Raw genomic sequence first — 17122 nt, 5'->3', positions numbered from 1 at the left:
GTGTCCCATTGATCTTTGCTGACAGCGAAAAGTGTCGATTTGGCGATAGCATGTGATGGCTTCCCTTCATAACGGAAATCGTCCCTAGTTGTCATAGTGGCTATTTTGATAGCAAAGGTGCTTTTTCAAACAGTTCTTGATTTGTACTACTGTGTAACGGGGTTGAACATAGCCGACAATGAAGCATAATGGATGCTTCACTTTTCAGACGATAATTGATATAACCGGGGCATGCAGCACCATTTCTTTTGGTATGCATGGATTGCAGATGTGCTTTTCAAACAGTTCTTGATTCAAAATGCTGCATAACAGGTTGAACAAAACTGACAATGAAGCGTAATGGATACTTCACTTTTCAGACGATAATTGGGGAGTGTGGTGCCATTTCAGATGCATGGATTCACCAGTCATAATAATTATTTACAAAAAAAAAAAATTAACAAACAAGTATACAGAAAAATTTGGAATTTTCAACTAGAGTAGGGACCATAGCACATCGATCACAGTAAAATCACAGTAAAACAATAAGAAGTGTTATATCCCTACTGTGCATTTCCATTATGGTATCTTGAACACAGTAGGGACATTGTTTACTGTGATTTAATATCGTGCACTACTCCAGCTTGTTTCAGTACATTTTATTGATGTGCCATGGTCCCTACTCTAGTTGAAAATTCCAAATTTTTCTGTGTACTTTTATAGTTGAACTGGATCCTGAAAAACAGCTAAAAATTATTAAAGTGAATTTTTTTCTCAAGAGAGTTAACATTTCACTAAACCAGATAAGTGGTGACAACAAAGGTGTCAATGCACGGTTTGGCTCCATTGCAAATTCGAGAAAGGGAAGTAAGGGATATTGCACTTTAATGGTTTCCCCATAGGAAATGTATGAAGAAAATTTATAAATATTGTGTCAGACATTTGAATGAAAAGATTTTGAAATATTTTTAGCAGATCAAGCAGCTAGTGCTACAAATGAGTGAAATTTCAAGATTGTGTGTAATTGCATCTATAAGATATTAAATGTTTTAGAGGATCCAGTACATAGCTGCTATAGCTGTTGGCAGTATAAATCTAAGTTGGTGGTATTGCCTAGTGTTGAAAGCTAACTCTGTGTTTGTAAAACTGTTGGACATGCAATTCAGTAAAAAAGGATAATCAATGCCTCTGTTTCACTGTGGTCCAAGGTGTGGCCATTCAAGATTGTTTAACATCACTGGTCTGGAAACTATAGTCTGATTGGACCCATCTTGCCACTTACTTATGCACCATTTCATGATGTGGATCCAAGACTTGAGTGGCATACTTGAGAATTGGTCATCCAAGTGTTGTAACAATATAAGCATCTGATTTTACCTTGCTGTTCATTTTTGTAGATTTCTTTTAATAAGTTCCAGTACTGACTCGTTCGCTTTGTTGGAAATGCCATTGATTTGAGATGCCCATGAAAGAGTGTTATCAAGAAGTAACTAATCCTAGATATTTGCACATGTCATTGATCTGGTTGTTTAGGATATAGATAGTGGTGGGTGATGCCTTGTGAATCTCAGCAATACGCACTTATTGACTTTAATATTCATCTGCCACTTTTGTGCCGATCTGTGATTTCACTAGTGTCACATCTTCTTCATCACTGATGGTTCATTATTGATGATAAGATGTTCAATATTGTTACCATAAATTATGGTATGACTCCTGCGGTCACTTAATATACTTCTGAGTATGATGATCATACTCAGAAGTAGGATCATCATATTGAGTGACCACGGTAGTCATAAAAGTGTCATACCTACCAGGCTGGTATTAAACCTATTAACTTTGGTTTAAAAAATTTAGTTTTGTAGAAAAATATTTTCGCATGATTCACATGAATGACAGCTCTGCATGTGTATCTTGATCTTTTGCAAACACTTCCGTGTAAGGTTTTTATGTACTTTTGCATGGCAAAAATGAAAACAAAAAGAGCAAATTACGGTATGTATACAAACTTCTCTCAAGTTTTTTTAGTTCTTTACTTATATATTGCAATATTGATATCAATGCCTACAAGAAACAATGTTTAAATAGCTATATAATAAATAGTATGTAGAGTTCTTAAAAACTACTATATAAAAAGAAATAGTCCTAAAGTTTCTTTTAAATATTATGACCTTTTGGTGTGTGTATGTGCTTATGAGTTAAATGTTAGCTCTGCAGTGGATTCAGTGATACATACTCAACATCTTCATATGACCAGCTACCACGTGGAGCAGTCTCAGTGGATCTAAGTGATATTCCAGCCAACAAGTGTAGTAGTGTGACAAACCGGTGAAATATCATGGCTATAAACTGTATCACAATGATGATGCTGAAGACAGCAAGAAATAGCAAACTAAAGGCACGTTCTGGCAGATTGTAATCAGTTAACTGTGGAAACACTAAAGTGTATAAGAACACTATCCACATGATATTAGTGAGGAGTAGCACTAGCAAACTAAAATTGCGAAGGTCTTTTAACTTTTCTTTTAGCTCTTCAACTTTACTAAAATTGGCTGATTCTGGTTGAAGCTTTTCTTGGGCCAATTTTGTCCAAAAATCATACTCCATTTTGTATGCATCACCAGCTTCAGACAGTTTCAATTTTGCAGCTTTATCCATCAGAGTTCTGGTCTTGTTAACACGTATATCACCTAAACAACGGCTAAATTAAACTATGTATCATTAGAAATAACAGTGATTTTAAATTGTGTGTGGTACCTGGATAGCATTCACAGAATGTATTCACCTGTACTTCAGCAAAAGACAATAACTAATTTCATATTGAAACAAGTTGTTATGCATTTCTGTATATATAGCCAGCCCAAATACTAAACTAAATTAATGGCAGGTTTCTGTAACTTATTTCTCCTAGAAAAGCACTTTTTAGTGAACTTCTAGCATCATAGAACTACTGGAAGGTAGTTCACCTGTGCAACAAACTTTCCATAAGATGCTCATACATTTAAGGAATAAAACTCATGATCGATTGGAGCAAATGAAATGCAATATTTTAAATGCCAAAATGTATGGTCTGTACATTAAATCATCAATTGTAACAAAACATAATCTATGGTAGATAAATTACAGGGTATATATTGGCATACAATTAGTGGTTACCTTCTGAAGGATACTGCAAGTACTTTAAACTTGTCATCAACTGATTAAGATGAGCTACACATGAAAAAGAAAATCTGTGGTAAGCCATGCACTTATGATGTACTGTAGAAAGATACTGGTTGAGCAAAAACTAGATAGCTTCACAACCTGATAATCAAAATTTCATTCATGTACACATCCATATACACTACAAACTGTTTACCCCATTCTTGTTTGAGCTGGGCTGTTTTTTTGACTTGGATTGTATGTATAAACCTTTTGCAAATTGTAATGACAATGCTGGGCCCTATAAGAGTATCTGTACTATAGTGACTTGTATAATAACAATATAAAACAGTGGTTTTCACATACAGTACTGAGTTACAGACATGTAATAAACGTGAGCAAAAGTACACACTCTGAGTATGACCTGTTCCAACCAGAGGCGTAACAACAAAATTTTAAGTGAGGGGATAAGTAGAATGGGCTTGATACAATTTGTAAAGCTCAATCAATATGCAGAACATGCGCTTTCCTCACAGAAAAATTTTAATTAGCCTGATTCATAATATTTTGGCTAAATTTTGTTTTGTTTAGTACATGACTGCTCTATTACAGTATTTAACTGCTCCATTAGAGTATATCAATGTTTAAAAGTGGAGGACTAAGCCCCCTCTAAAATAAGTATGGGCTCTAGCCCCCGTAGTTCCCCCCATTGCTACGTCTAAGTTTCCAACAGGTGCTGAATTCTTTAATTGTCATATTCAATAGTATGTAGATACTTTCTGTTATACAGCAACTTTGCTATCTACAGACACTATATATGCTGATGATTCTAACCTCGTCTGGTGATGCCAATACCCTGTAGATCTTTCCTTGTGAGGCCTATTAGGTTCTCCACATCTTCAGCTGTAGAATAACCCTCTGATTTGAATAATGGTATGTAGTCTCCTAGTTTTAGATTGTTCAACCACTCGGCAACATTTTCCTACCAAAGTGACAATAGTAGCTAGTATGAATATGACTTCCTATATGGTTATTTTTTATACAGCGTACCTAACATAGTGACCAGTACTGGCTACTCCTTTAATAAGACCACTTAGATATAGTGGCCACCTCTATTAGGTCTCAAACACAACAATGGTGTACTTCATGACCTCATTAATCAAGCCACACCTCATTATTGAGACCATATTTTTGGTCCCATACATAGCCTTATTATAGACGCCTCATTCTACATACATCATACACAATCAAATACACTGGTAACATTCAAAAATTTGTTTTGGTGCTAATTTTCAACTCAGTTATCATCTGCACAGCCACCAGAGGGACACAACCTCAAGAGACTGACACTGTGAATTGAACAGCCTTAGTTTTGACTATCAATGGCTGATAACGACCAACCACCAACACTATGTTTTCCATAAAAACAGAATATCAGGAAGTAGTCACCTAAACCTTCTCTCATAGCCAGTTTTGAGCTATTAATAGGACACAACTTGACCTTATCCATATTTGTTCCTCTAACCTCATAATATCTGTCTAAATTGGTGGGAATTGCTGTTTGCTACTTGGACAGTGGATGCTCAGGAAGGTGAGAAATTACAGTAAACAGTGTGAAAATTTTGCACGAACATATAACTTCTAAGCTTGCTACTCTCAATACTTGAAACTGACATATCTCAATTTTCAAATAGGTATTAAGGTTGGTTTTCCTAGAAACAACGGCCAAATATTCCAACACACTAATATAAACCATATCACACCAATATAACCAATGCTATAGTAAGCACATCAAGGAAAAATTGGGTTACAAACAGGCAGTGTATAGTCTTTACATTGAAATATAAAAATTATATACATACAATTCTGTACTTACTGGAATATTTGTTTTCAATTCTGGAGTTGGAAGTTTCTTAACTTCTTTTTCTAGCTTTAGTATAAAACCTCTTTTATCAATTCCAATAGCCTTAAAATCCTTTATGAGGAATAGCCAATAAAAGGTAATAGAAATGGAAATAAAATTGCTTACATGTGTTTTCATTGTAGCAATAAAGTCCAATTCAGTATAGCCCTCTCTTTCAAAATTTTTCCAATAATTATCCTGTTAGAATATATATGCATATGCAACCTTGAGCATTCTATATGTATGCATATGCATCCATGCGTACATATGTGTATATATGTTGCAATATACTGTGTAACTACTCTAATATAGATTAAAATTAATGAGTATCTAATTTACATGTGTCCATGTGCTAGCTATCAAAGACTAAGTAGTAAATTATGTGAAGACAGCATAAATATAATATAGTTTACTTACATAACATTCAATATCTTTCAACCACTTTATGACACCTGGGCTTAGGTTAATGTAAGGGTATAGGTCAGTTTCACAATGTTCTGTAACCTGATATGGAGCTGGGTCAACATCTTCAACTGGTAGAGGCTTCTTTTTACCAATGCATCTCTTAAGGAATCCAAGAAATCTATCCCATAAACCAAGAAAGTAATCAACCCAGCCATCTGATTTACCACTTTTAGGACTGGCTCCTTCTCTTGTCCCCCAACTTCTGTTATTGATGTTACTTACAGAATATATTAATAAGAACAAGTAGCCTGATGGTAAGCAAAGAAGGTACCAGATGAAATGAAATAGTCCTAAGATTTCATTCAAATGAAGAATTCCAGCTACAACAAACGTAAGAGCAAACACGGTAAGATAAACTGCACTTACATCCACAGGGAATCTAAAATCAGTACTGGTGGAGTTTGTGTGATTTCTTGGGTCTCCTTCAATAGCATCATTAATAACGTCAGTGAGAATTCCAGAAATAACAACTGCCATTATAACTGCAAACACAAATGTAAGTATTTTAGCTGCATCAATCTGTGTCTTCTCTGTAGCATAAATGCAAAGCACACCATACAAAACAGCAATCACACTAAAGACCACAATCAGTGCTACTTCACTTAAACTATCATCTATAGCTGTCAGGCCTGTCACAATAATAAGTATTACTGTTGCTGGAGATATCAAGGTAGAAAAAATCATTAAAAATTCATATAAAATGAACAAAACGTTGATGGAGTCATTGTTGGTGGTAATCTCATTATAGCTACTAATAACTACTGATAAATTAGCCATGGTGGATGGTATCCATCTTCGACGCTGTTTATAGAATTCCTCAAAAGTTTCAGGGCAGTATGTACTATCTTTTGACACAGCTGAATATTCCAATCTCCATCCTTTTTGAATCAGTAGTGTGCATAGCCACCTGTCTTCTCCCATGTCCTTTGTTAAGAAATCAAACCCATTCTCCACACTACCTCCATATATTTCCAGTACATCTTGTAAAGCACTGACCCTAAACACACTAAAACATCCTGGACAACACAGTACACAACCTAGAATATGTTCAGCTGCTTTCTGAAACCAGTGACCAACGGTGTAGTCAAATATCTGATACCAAACTACCGGACCACTACCTAGTGGATATGTTCTTGCACAAACTGCACCAACTCCATCCTCGCAAGCAAGAATATCAAGAAGGGCCAGTACAGAATTACTAGTGAAGTCAATATCAGCATCAGTGGTTAGAATATATGCCTTGTCAGTATCTAACTTATCATGTTCAATACGAAAATTGAGTACATAGCTCATGTACATAACTTGACTCCAACGCTTTTTATTTTTAACTTTACCATTGTCCTTTAAGTGAATGTAAAATGGCATGTTTCCCAATAGCGTATACTTCAGTTGTATTCCATACGGTGTAAATAATTTTGTAACAACATGTGGTTTAACATTGAGTGTTTTTTCAAGCAAACCAAGAAGCTGCATGACCCATAAGTTAAGCTGCTCACCAGAGCAAGCGCCATCAAAAAATATATGAGACTCATATTTGTTGTTTCTATTATTTCCTCTCTCAGTAGCTTCAGCAACTCGAAAAATGGACCTCAACATTTGTCTCATTTCATCTTCATTCTCGTGGTACATGGTGGAACAAATAAAAATGTGGCAATTGTCTGAAACGTTCTTTGCAAATGATTCAATACGTTGTCCAGAATATCCAGTTATTGCAGTTTTCCTGTTTAGCACCAAATGCTGTTCTAAAAACACACTGTTGTAACGTGGCATCCAAAACAAATCTGCATCATTAGTTAAAACATTGTCAGAGTTTCGAAATATGTGATAGCTAAATGCTAAATATTGTGAAATCCAAAGCAAGGAAGCTACTACCAGAACAAACCATTTGATGTTCCAGTCAACCAAGTACTCACCAACAAATGGAAATACTCCATCTATTCCTACACACCCTGCATACCACCCAAATGATATCGGTGTGGAGAGCAACATTGGAATAAGAAATGTCCAAGATTGTAAGGCACATGAAATCCAAGCAAATACATATGCCACAAAACTGACCATTATATGGGTTAGAAATGTGCTGAGCTCATTGGGATCATCCCAAACAAAATTTGTAGAGTCAAAGTTAACAGGAAGGTTTAATACCACTCTTGCATATCCATAAGATACAAATGGGATGAGTAATATTCTCACAGCACTGGTTATTAGACCTAGAAAATGGGAATAAGTGATACATAAACAGCTAAATTACCACATGTGTACAATAACTGGAAAATTCTATTTGTGGTTTGCATGTTTTTTCTCCTAATAGCCAAACTTGTTATCATCAGTAGAAAGTCACATGACCATATTAGAGGAAATATTATGGTTATGGTTGATGATTTTAATTTCAATATCACATTGGCATCATCATAATATGACCTCATTACCACAGTTAAACTTTGTGACCATATAAATTTCTCCCTGTATTCTTTTTTGCCAGCCACAAGCTACTTCAGCAAAATAATTATGATGGTTGCAATTAACAGCTATAGATGGCCATATTTGTGCAGTGTGTATTTATAGAGGATAAATATCATATAGTTATCCTACCTGATTTTAATCTGTCACCACCATATATGATCTTCCCATGTCTTGTTAACTTTTTCTGCATAACTGCCCATCCAGACCATACAAAGGAAAGGAGGAACAAGGTAATTGGGAGCAAAATAATAACAGCTATGTAGTAAAATCTTCCTTCTGCATCCAGTAAAATCGGAATCGCCACCAGTACACCAAATTGCATGAGAAATCCCAAAGCTTCTAGAATAGTAGTAATTACATTGTATACTACAGTGGGTGACTGTTGTCTTGTTTCAGTCACACCACTCGGTTCAACAGAACCTGATTCTTGAAATTGGTGATAGTTACCATCAAATGGTGTAGATCTTTGTGTAGACCTCGACCTTGATGATCTGGAGAATATGGTACTGTATAGGCACCCAAATAGTTTCCTTCGTGCCAGAAATGCACCAATTGGAAAACAAAAGCATCCATTTAAAATAAGAATGGTTAATGCTGGAGGTAATTTGCAAGCAACTCCAAAAACAAATCCACAAAGTGCAGCAACTTCAATAACAGTAGTAAACAGACCCTATTGGGAGTGTGTGTATATATATTGCACGTGTAGAATAATAGACATACACATGGATTAATAGTCAAAGTTACTAGTAGGGATAAGGTGGATGGAGCCTGGATCCAGTTGGACCCCAACCTTTAGTTCACATCATCAGTGCTTCACCAAGTCTCCACCGCTAGCTACCAACACAAAGTTAGGTGAGTTTTAGGGCTAGCCTCCCTTTTGCAACCTCCAACCCTTGCCAAATGCTTTACTTTTCTTACTCTACTGTCTCAGTAGCAAAGTAATTATAGCTATATAACTAAATGTCAATTTAAACTGAGAGCAGAAGCATAGATTAGGCCACACCGGATTTTGGAAAAATAAGCCTCAGTGTCACATTTTACAACTGGAATATCTATGATTAAAACAATTGGACATTAATTACTTAGCTTTACAGTGATTAGAACAGTATTCGGTACCCTGAATTACAAGAAATATTGTAACAGGTGCATATGTGCTTTTAACACATATAGGGTGTAGATTTCTATGTATTTCACATGTGACATTAAGACTGATTTTCCAAAATCGCAGTGTTCTTAGTTTCTCATCCCTATCCACTTGCCATATTTCTCAAGAACTTACTATGCCATTGCATGGTGGCTGAATGCGGTACTCAGAGCTGGTAAAGCAATTACATTCTAAGTTTCGTAATCTACATGCACCAACCTGTATTGTTATTTTTGACCGGCTATTCTATTAGAGGATGAGTTTATGTGCATGGCCTTGAGAACTGTGGCTCAAATTATGCAGTAGCTATACGTAGTTTTCTTGATACATAGTTCTTTTTACATACAGTCTTGTTTCCAATATTTTTAGCTCACCACACTCCCTTCATTCAAAGTAGGTATACTAATAGCAGAAGAATTCAAAAGAAACAAGCTTATCAAAACTGCCACACTTCTTATAATTCACTTTTCCCCCACCATCCCTACATGTGAATATCAACATTGCATAACACATTCATTATGCAACTACAATTATGCATCAGTTAGCTATCTCCTCACCCAAACTATAGCTTCCCATTCAGGCCAAGGAAACTTAGTAGAGGTTTTTCCAATCACTCCCCAAATTAAGCATCGGAGAAAACTGATCAACTCAGGAATAATTAACAAGAATACCAATTGAATAAATAATTTCGAGCCAGTACTATTGTTTTTTATGTTTCGGCTGTCGGAATATAGATCAAAGAGATTGTACATCCTTCCAGTAATGCTGACCAACGAGACTTTACTTACAACTGTTCCAGTCAAAGTGCATAAGGCAACGATTATCAGTGCAGTCCATTTTATTATTCGGAGGGCATACTTTGGTCGTAGATCGTCGTGTTCTCCCCTTTCCCTGCTCTGCAGAATGTGACTTTCAGTCGACGAAGTACTCGCCACTAGTGGCGTCTGCAAATCGCCAGTTGATCCATTTGCTTCCTGCCTTACGTGCACGCGGCGCCTGGGACTTGACATTCTATGATAGCCGGGCACTTAGGCTATATAATACGAAGTTCAAGTTGCTATGCTCTCGGCTAGTCTCGCTTATGTTGCCCGGAAAACGACCATTGGCTACAAGAGGTGTAGCTAGATCTATACTATCAGGCCAGCACAGTCGTTTAAATTCCCCACGCACCCGATGTAGGATATGACTAAAACACGGAACGGACTGGGAAAACGGACTAGCAAACGGACTGGAAAGAACTTGCCTGAAAATGTTTTTTGGCCATAGAAATTCACTGTATAGGTGCTAGAAAAAATATAACACTCAACAACGACCTGAAACAAACCTCTGAACTGCTCTGAACACGATGTCGAAGTTTGCTCAAGCCGATATTAAGCCCTGCGCTTAAAGATAGTCTGAAATTAAATTCATTTTGTGTTTAATTAAAAGCGCACTTTCGTTTCGCATGTGTAAACAAGACAAGACACAAGTGTTAAGACACTATGTTACTTGGAATTCATGGTCTGGTTAATTGCTGCAATTAGTTTGACGGCTGATCTTCAGTTTTACAGGTGACAGCTCGTGACAGGTAGGTTTCGTGGCGGCCACGTTGTATTTAATCAGCTGGCAAGAAACTGGCTACTACAAATACAGTCTGTGTTACTTTGTTTGCTTAAACTGTAGCTAACCGACAACTTTGCTGTCACAGGCGCTCAGACTGGCGCTTTGTAAATTATCTCAGGGTAGTAATGGTGGCTCGAGCACACGTTTAGAGGTTTGTTTAAGGCTGTTGTTACGTGTTATATTCTTTGTAGCAGTGATTTAGTGAGTTTCTATGGCAAAAAAACGTTTTCAGGGGAGTTCCTTCCAGTCCGTTTGTGAGTCCGTTCCGTGTTTTAGTCATGTCCCCCGATGTATGCGGTGGGGACTATTCTACGAAACGGAACGGAACGGAATGATGGACTAAACCACGGAACGGAACGCTTTCTCAAACTGAAGCTTGCAACTTACCATTGCTGAAACTTCCCTTATAAGTTAGCAGTGGCATCTCCAGTGGGTGGTTAAACATAAGATAAAAAGAATTAACGGATCGATTGTGGGTTTTTGTTGGTTGTCATTAGTAACGAAGTATTATTGTGGGATGAGCTGTATCAGTGATGTTCATCCATACGGAAGGGAACTTTATGTGAGCTGTTTTTCTTATTTAGACTTTACAAAACAGTCTGGGCCGGTCTTTCAAGTCATAAGTCAGTGTATAAATAAAGCAAGCAGGAAGATACTGGTAACAGGAAAGAGCCAGCTGAATTAAAACTTGAAGAATTTTGTGCAGTGTGTGAGGAGCAAATATTTTGGCAGACCGCAAGGAGGGTATATTCTGCAAACATCACTGAAGTGTATGCATGGGGTTATTTATATATTAACAGCTGGTGCAGTGGACTAATGCCGTATTCAATAGTGAGCTGATTTTATCTGTTGCACAATTCAAGGATGTGTCTGACTGCTAGCTTTGAATCAGGCTAAATGTCAAAACTCCAAGATCAGCCAAATCTCTATTATATGCCGCATGTGAAACCATGCCCGTAGCCACCAGGCAAACGTGATTTGGACCAGGATGTGTGTGTAATTTAAATGTATCTAGTCAGACCTGAAATGGAACACTTACATTAATTACATACCACCTAAGAATCCTAGGATTTCTTAAGTGTAACATTTCACATGCTTCACTTCAAACAAAACAGGTTAAATTTGTTCGTCTATTTTCAAGCGATTCCCAGTCCAGCTGGTCCATGAAATTACAATGGGATCACATGTATTTGTTACAGTGCGGGCTGTCCTGTGTTGGATCTACTCTAGAGTTGAGATTTCAAGGTAGACTCACTGCCAATTTACTGACACTAGTACTGTTGTAGCATGTTTAAGTGGAGGACAAATGAAATAGTAATGCTAGATTATTTATGTATACAAATTTTTCATAATGAAATTGATATCCCATTTTGATTTGTACTTCCACTTTGCAACATATTCAAGAGCAAGAAGCTACCACACTTAATCTCCAACCACTGTCATTAATTAACCAAGATCTCACTAGTCTGTAATTCACCTTACTGTAGTGATTTTATTGATTCATCTGTATGCTTTCTTCATTTCCTTTGAAGTTGTACCAAGAGTTCATAATAAGGTGGGGAGTGTCTAACTTGAACGCATTCACCAAACACCCTGCTTAAAGTAACACCTTGGCCTTATTTCAGAACAAAGGCTTTACCTTCTTCAGCAACTCTAATCAACAGTTTTCTATCCCCCAGTAAAGGTGTTGATTTGATGAAAGGTGAACTTTACACAGGGTGTTTGTACAGGCCATACTGAGAGTTAGACACTCTCCCCCATACAAATCAGTATTACGAACTCTTGGTTGTACAGTATAGGTAAACAAAGATAAGTTTCTCTCCCATCTTATTCTAGGATTTCTATTGACAAGGAAATTCAATTATTTGTATACAGGCTCAAAATTGAGAAAATATAAAGAAAGTGAATTAATATTATACAGTCAGTTTGCTTTTGGATATTTAATGTCTCCAACCACAACAAAAATTCGATGAATCCATGCATCTCATCACTGGTCGTCTGAACATTCTGAAAGTGATACCTCACTCAATCAACCATATATTCTGTTTATTAGACTGAATAAAGTCATGATTACCTAAACAATCACTTAATTAATGTTTTATAATTATCCTATTCCATTTTCCTGGAGGTTCCACTGATAAAATGCAATTTCAGCAATGATAGCAGCTAGCCAAGCTGCAAGTTGATTCAGAAAGCACTCCATTCTGTAAAATAGACCCCATCCAGAATTCAACTCAGTACTCAGGCTGAGATATCTGACAATAGTCCACTACTCTGTTAATGAATCATTGATGTTCACACAATATAGCCTCCTTGAGGTATCTGAATGTTTGCTCCTCACACACTGCACAAAATTCCCTTTAGATTCTACTTAGACTGAGTTGATTCAGCTTGTCACCATACTTGTTTCCTTTGTAGTGTAGCTATACACATACTGATTTATGCCAATTAGAAAGGCTGGGCCTCAGACTGTACATTCTAAAGTCAAGTAAGTAAAAATAACTCACATACTAGTAAAAAAAAAGTCATGCATTAAGCTCCCTACTTGATATATCCGAAGATGAAATCACTGAGTCAGCTATTCCCACAATTAGTACTTCGTTACTAATGACAACCAACAAGAACCCACAATCGATCCTTAAATTCGTTTTATCTTTCTTGGGGTACGTTTGATTACCTGCTGGAAGTGCCACTGATAACTTGTACAGCAATGGTAAGCTGCAAGCTTCAATCTGAGAAAGCATTCCGTTCCGCAGTTTAGTCCATCGTTCCGTTCCGTTCCGTTCCGTAGAATAGTCCCCACCGATGTATGCCACCTATATATACATGCATGCATGCACGCACGCACACACGCGCAAAACCACATTAAGCCCCACCTGGTATTTTTAATTACACTGATTATTATTATTACTGAGCAGTCAGCCCTGCTGGTGTGCTCAGATTTGCCCCAATACATGTAACACAATTACAATAATGATTGTAGTCCAGTTCTAAAAATGTCAGCATCTGCAACTTCAACAAAATCTACTGGTAAGGAGTCATATCAGACAATTCAATGTATTTTAATGTCATTCAGCTACAGTATGAAAATGTACTGTTTGTTCAATTAGAATTTTAAAAATAAAACTGATTCTACAAAAACCTGTTAATTTTAGCAACTTTTATATGCTCTTCTGTATAGCACGTACCGTATAGCGGAAAATTTTGGCAGGAGAAAATTTTGGCGAATTTGGCGAGTATGCATGGATTCGCCAAAATTTTATTCGCCATTTTTATAAACACTGAAAGTGCAGTAGACGCTGTTCATCGGTGAATAAATTAATTTATTCTGTGAATACTGTTACAGCGGTGAGTGATTAAGGCCATACCTATTGGATCTTATGTTGCGCGGGCCCGACCGACTGTCTTTTTTCATAACCTAAAATGATAATGATAATCACGTGATTTTTGATCACGTGTTCTAATATGGCTTCTAACTCGTGCGCGTGGTTAAGCGTGATTGTAAAAGAAGGGCTGAAGCTTGTACAGCGTTCAAAAATAATCAGTTGTAATTGGGAAAACTCTTTTGGTGATTTACTTTTGAAGTCGTACAGCACAGAAAGAAGAGTTGTAAAAGTGGAGATCTCCCAGACTGATCAATTTTTGTCTACCCACGAGGTTTGCTTATATAGCTATATAGCTAGGGCTATATTACTATTATTATTATTGAATTATGTATGTATGTGAATGTTATACAGTAGAATACAGTTATTAAAAGGTATTTAATATTTATAAATCATACAGCTACTCACTGTATTATGCCATGCGAACTTCATTTCCTGTGCCTTTCATAAAAGGTCAACATTGATGCCCCAGTGTTTCTCTGTAATCAGTTTCATTGCAAGTTTGTATGCTTTACATTGGAAGATAATAGAAGTGTGAGCACTTCTTTGTCCTGTGCACACAGTGGAGACAAACCTAACGCCTTCCAGGTTATGATGTCTGCAGCTCACAAGACAGTGTTACCCCGACCATATGATGAACAGCCATTGAGAGGTGATCATGCCATTTACAATAAATTACTTGAACTGTTGAACAGCAGAAACTTAGGATGGAGTCCAGATATTGTCGAAACCACAGGTATAAAGTTTTTGAAGTCCCTTACAGATTGCTTGTGGATGCTGGATCCACATCATGATCAATTTTCCTCACGAGCTTGCATAATCCCAGAAGTTTTTTCTGGGTTTACAGGATTCAATAATTGGGCAAAGAAAAGACATAAAAAGCCACAGCTTTTGCAAGAAGTGCTTGAAAAGCACATTTCCTCACTCTCTGATTATTTAATGCATCCATGGCTTTCAACATCGAAATGGCAGAGTTTTCGGTCCTCTGTTGAAAAGCTTGTTGAATCCCTACACAAATATAAAACTTACCTTGAAAGCCACAGTGAGAATGTGAAGGAAACACATGAGAGGGTTACTCCCAAACCAGTGGAGGAATCCTTTAGTGTTACGCCGATATCAGCTTCGCCTAATCCAACCAGAAAAGAGTATGTTAAGATTGAAGAAACTTTGAATGCTAAAGAAAAATATGACCCAGTCTTTTTAAATGATTTTGCCCCCAGATGACAGATATACACGTCGTCATTGGATTGATGCACTATCATTGCAGTTTCCGGTGATGCTGTACAAATTTGCTCATGGATCACAGATAGGTACACTCTCTTTTGTTTGGAAAATTCAACAGGATGCTAATGATGCTGATAAAACAAGCCACCTTGTTGCCAGACTTACCCGCGACCAACCTAAGTATTCTTCCAGGGCCATCAGGAAAGATTTTCTGGATAAATATAATCGTTTGTCTAAAACACCAAAGTATGTGTTGCGTAATATTTATAAATCCTTGGTAGGAGATGCTTCTTCCAGCAATTGTGTGGTTGAGAAGGAGATAGATGAGCGTGTTTCTAAAGCACTGATTGATCTTGATGATCCAAATATTGTCTTAGATTTACGAGAAATGAATGGAAATCCTAAATCCAATGCATTTGAAGCCTTCTGGAATGACATGAGTGAATATTTGGAAGAAACCACAACAGCTGTTGATGAAAGACGACAAGGTGATGTTATGCACATGCCTCTTGCCATATCCATCCGCCATCTACGGGATATTATAACTGAGCGTCTACAGAAGAAACATACAGATAATATGCCAGCAGTTCCTTCAATTGAATGGATAAGATTGCAATTCTGGCCATCTAATCCCTACAGTAGTGCAGCACTACGTTACACTGGGCAGTTTAAGGTAAAGCACGGCGTACAGGTACGGCAGTTAAGAAAAGATCATCCTGATGCCAGATATGTGGGGAATATTTTAAAGTATGTGAAAGGCTTCTCAATTCAACACAAATCCCTTGTTCGAATGATATCTGTGGATGATAAGGCTATCATACCTGTAGGAGAGCCAAGTTTCCCTGTGTCAACAGGTGTTAGGGGGCATAACAGGTCACTGATTCCTGTAGATGGACCACAGAATTGTGCCCTTGACCATGAATTTCATGTGCATGGTATTGTCCCATCAGTGTCCTTTATAGTTGACATACCCATATCTGCAAAAGATTCTTTCTTTCAGGGAAAGGCATGTGTCACTCTCAAGGACAAAGTTTCCCAACCCTCTAGTGCACTAAGGCACACATCTGAACTAAGGCATGTTTTAGAAAAGGAGGATTATAAGCCTATTTTAGTCACTGTTAGTGATGGTGGTCCTGATCATAGAATCACTTTTCCATCTGTGAAGCTAAGTCTTATTGCCTTGTTTCGTGCACTTGATTTGGATATGCTAATCTCTGTACGTACTTGTCCCTATCAGAGCTGGACAAATCTTGCAGAAAGAGTAATGTCTACTCTTAATTTGGCTTTGCAGCATGTGGCATTAGCTAGAAGGTCTATGGAACCAGACCTAGAGGAAATAATAAAAGGTAAGAACACTCTTGGTGAAGTGCGCAAGATGTTAGTTGAGAATCCTGGCTTAGAAGATGCGCTAAGAGATTCGATGCAAGGTCCAATTACGACTCTAGCTGACCGGTTCAAGGCAATGAAAATTAAGGAGCAGGGTGTTGGTGTTGCTTTTGCAGCAAGTGAAGATGAAATCAAACATGCATTAAATTTTATACAGTTTTTAGAACCATCCATAGATAGTGAAAAGAAAATGACCTCCAAAATAATGAAAGAGTCTGCCTCTTCAGGATTTCATTACAGGGCACTGCAACATGTCTAACTATGTTTTTCAAATTAAAAAATGTCAAAACAATAGTTGCCTCCACTGTGCCCATCACCCAGTGCACATGACAGCTGAAGAATTTGAAGCACTTAGTTACTTGCCTCTACCTCTGCTTGATTCTCATAAGGATTCGTATCTTCCATTTGACAAAGTTTATGGGCAGCTACCAT

General features: G+C 37.3%; 1 protein-coding gene across 1 annotated transcript; it reads right to left on the bottom strand.

The window, feature by feature from the left end:
• Window positions 1–1897: 1897 nt before the first annotated feature.
• On the bottom strand, window positions 1898–10275 carry LOC136249213 (chitin synthase chs-2-like). The gene is made up of 8 exons (XM_066041169.1): window positions 9653–10275; window positions 8081–8621; window positions 5441–7698; window positions 5150–5221; window positions 4997–5095; window positions 3955–4102; window positions 3136–3189; window positions 1898–2669 (listed from the first exon to the last, which is right to left on the bottom strand). Exons 1-8 carry the CDS (start codon window positions 10103–10105, stop codon window positions 2185–2187), a joined length of 4110 nt encoding a protein of 1369 aa, XP_065897241.1. The 5' UTR covers window positions 10106–10275; the 3' UTR covers window positions 1898–2184.
• Between the last annotated feature and the right edge of the window lie 6847 nt (window positions 10276–17122).

Source organism: Dysidea avara, chromosome 3, assembly GCF_963678975.1.
Source record: "Dysidea avara chromosome 3, odDysAvar1.4, whole genome shotgun sequence".
NCBI lineage: Eukaryota > Metazoa > Porifera > Demospongiae > Dictyoceratida > Dysideidae > Dysidea > Dysidea avara.
Note: the sequence above shows the minus strand (reverse complement) of the source record. Positions and strands in the feature narration are given on the sequence as shown.

What these genes read in the sequence shown, in the direction of transcription:
- LOC136249213 (XM_066041169.1), bottom strand. Translation starts at nt 10,105, where the DNA reads ATGTCAAGTCCCAGGCGCCGCGTGCACGTAAGGCAGGAAGCAAATGGA. An exon ending in AATTGAAAACAAATATTCCA is followed by an intron (nt 4,103 to 4,996) that starts GTAAGTACAGAA and finishes TCACTTTGGTAG; the next exon opens with GAAAATGTTGCCGAGTGGTT. An exon ending in CTTGCAGTATCCTTCAGAAG is followed by an intron (nt 2,670 to 3,135) that starts GTAACCACTAAT and finishes GCCGTTGTTTAG; the next exon opens with GTGATATACGTGTTAACAAG.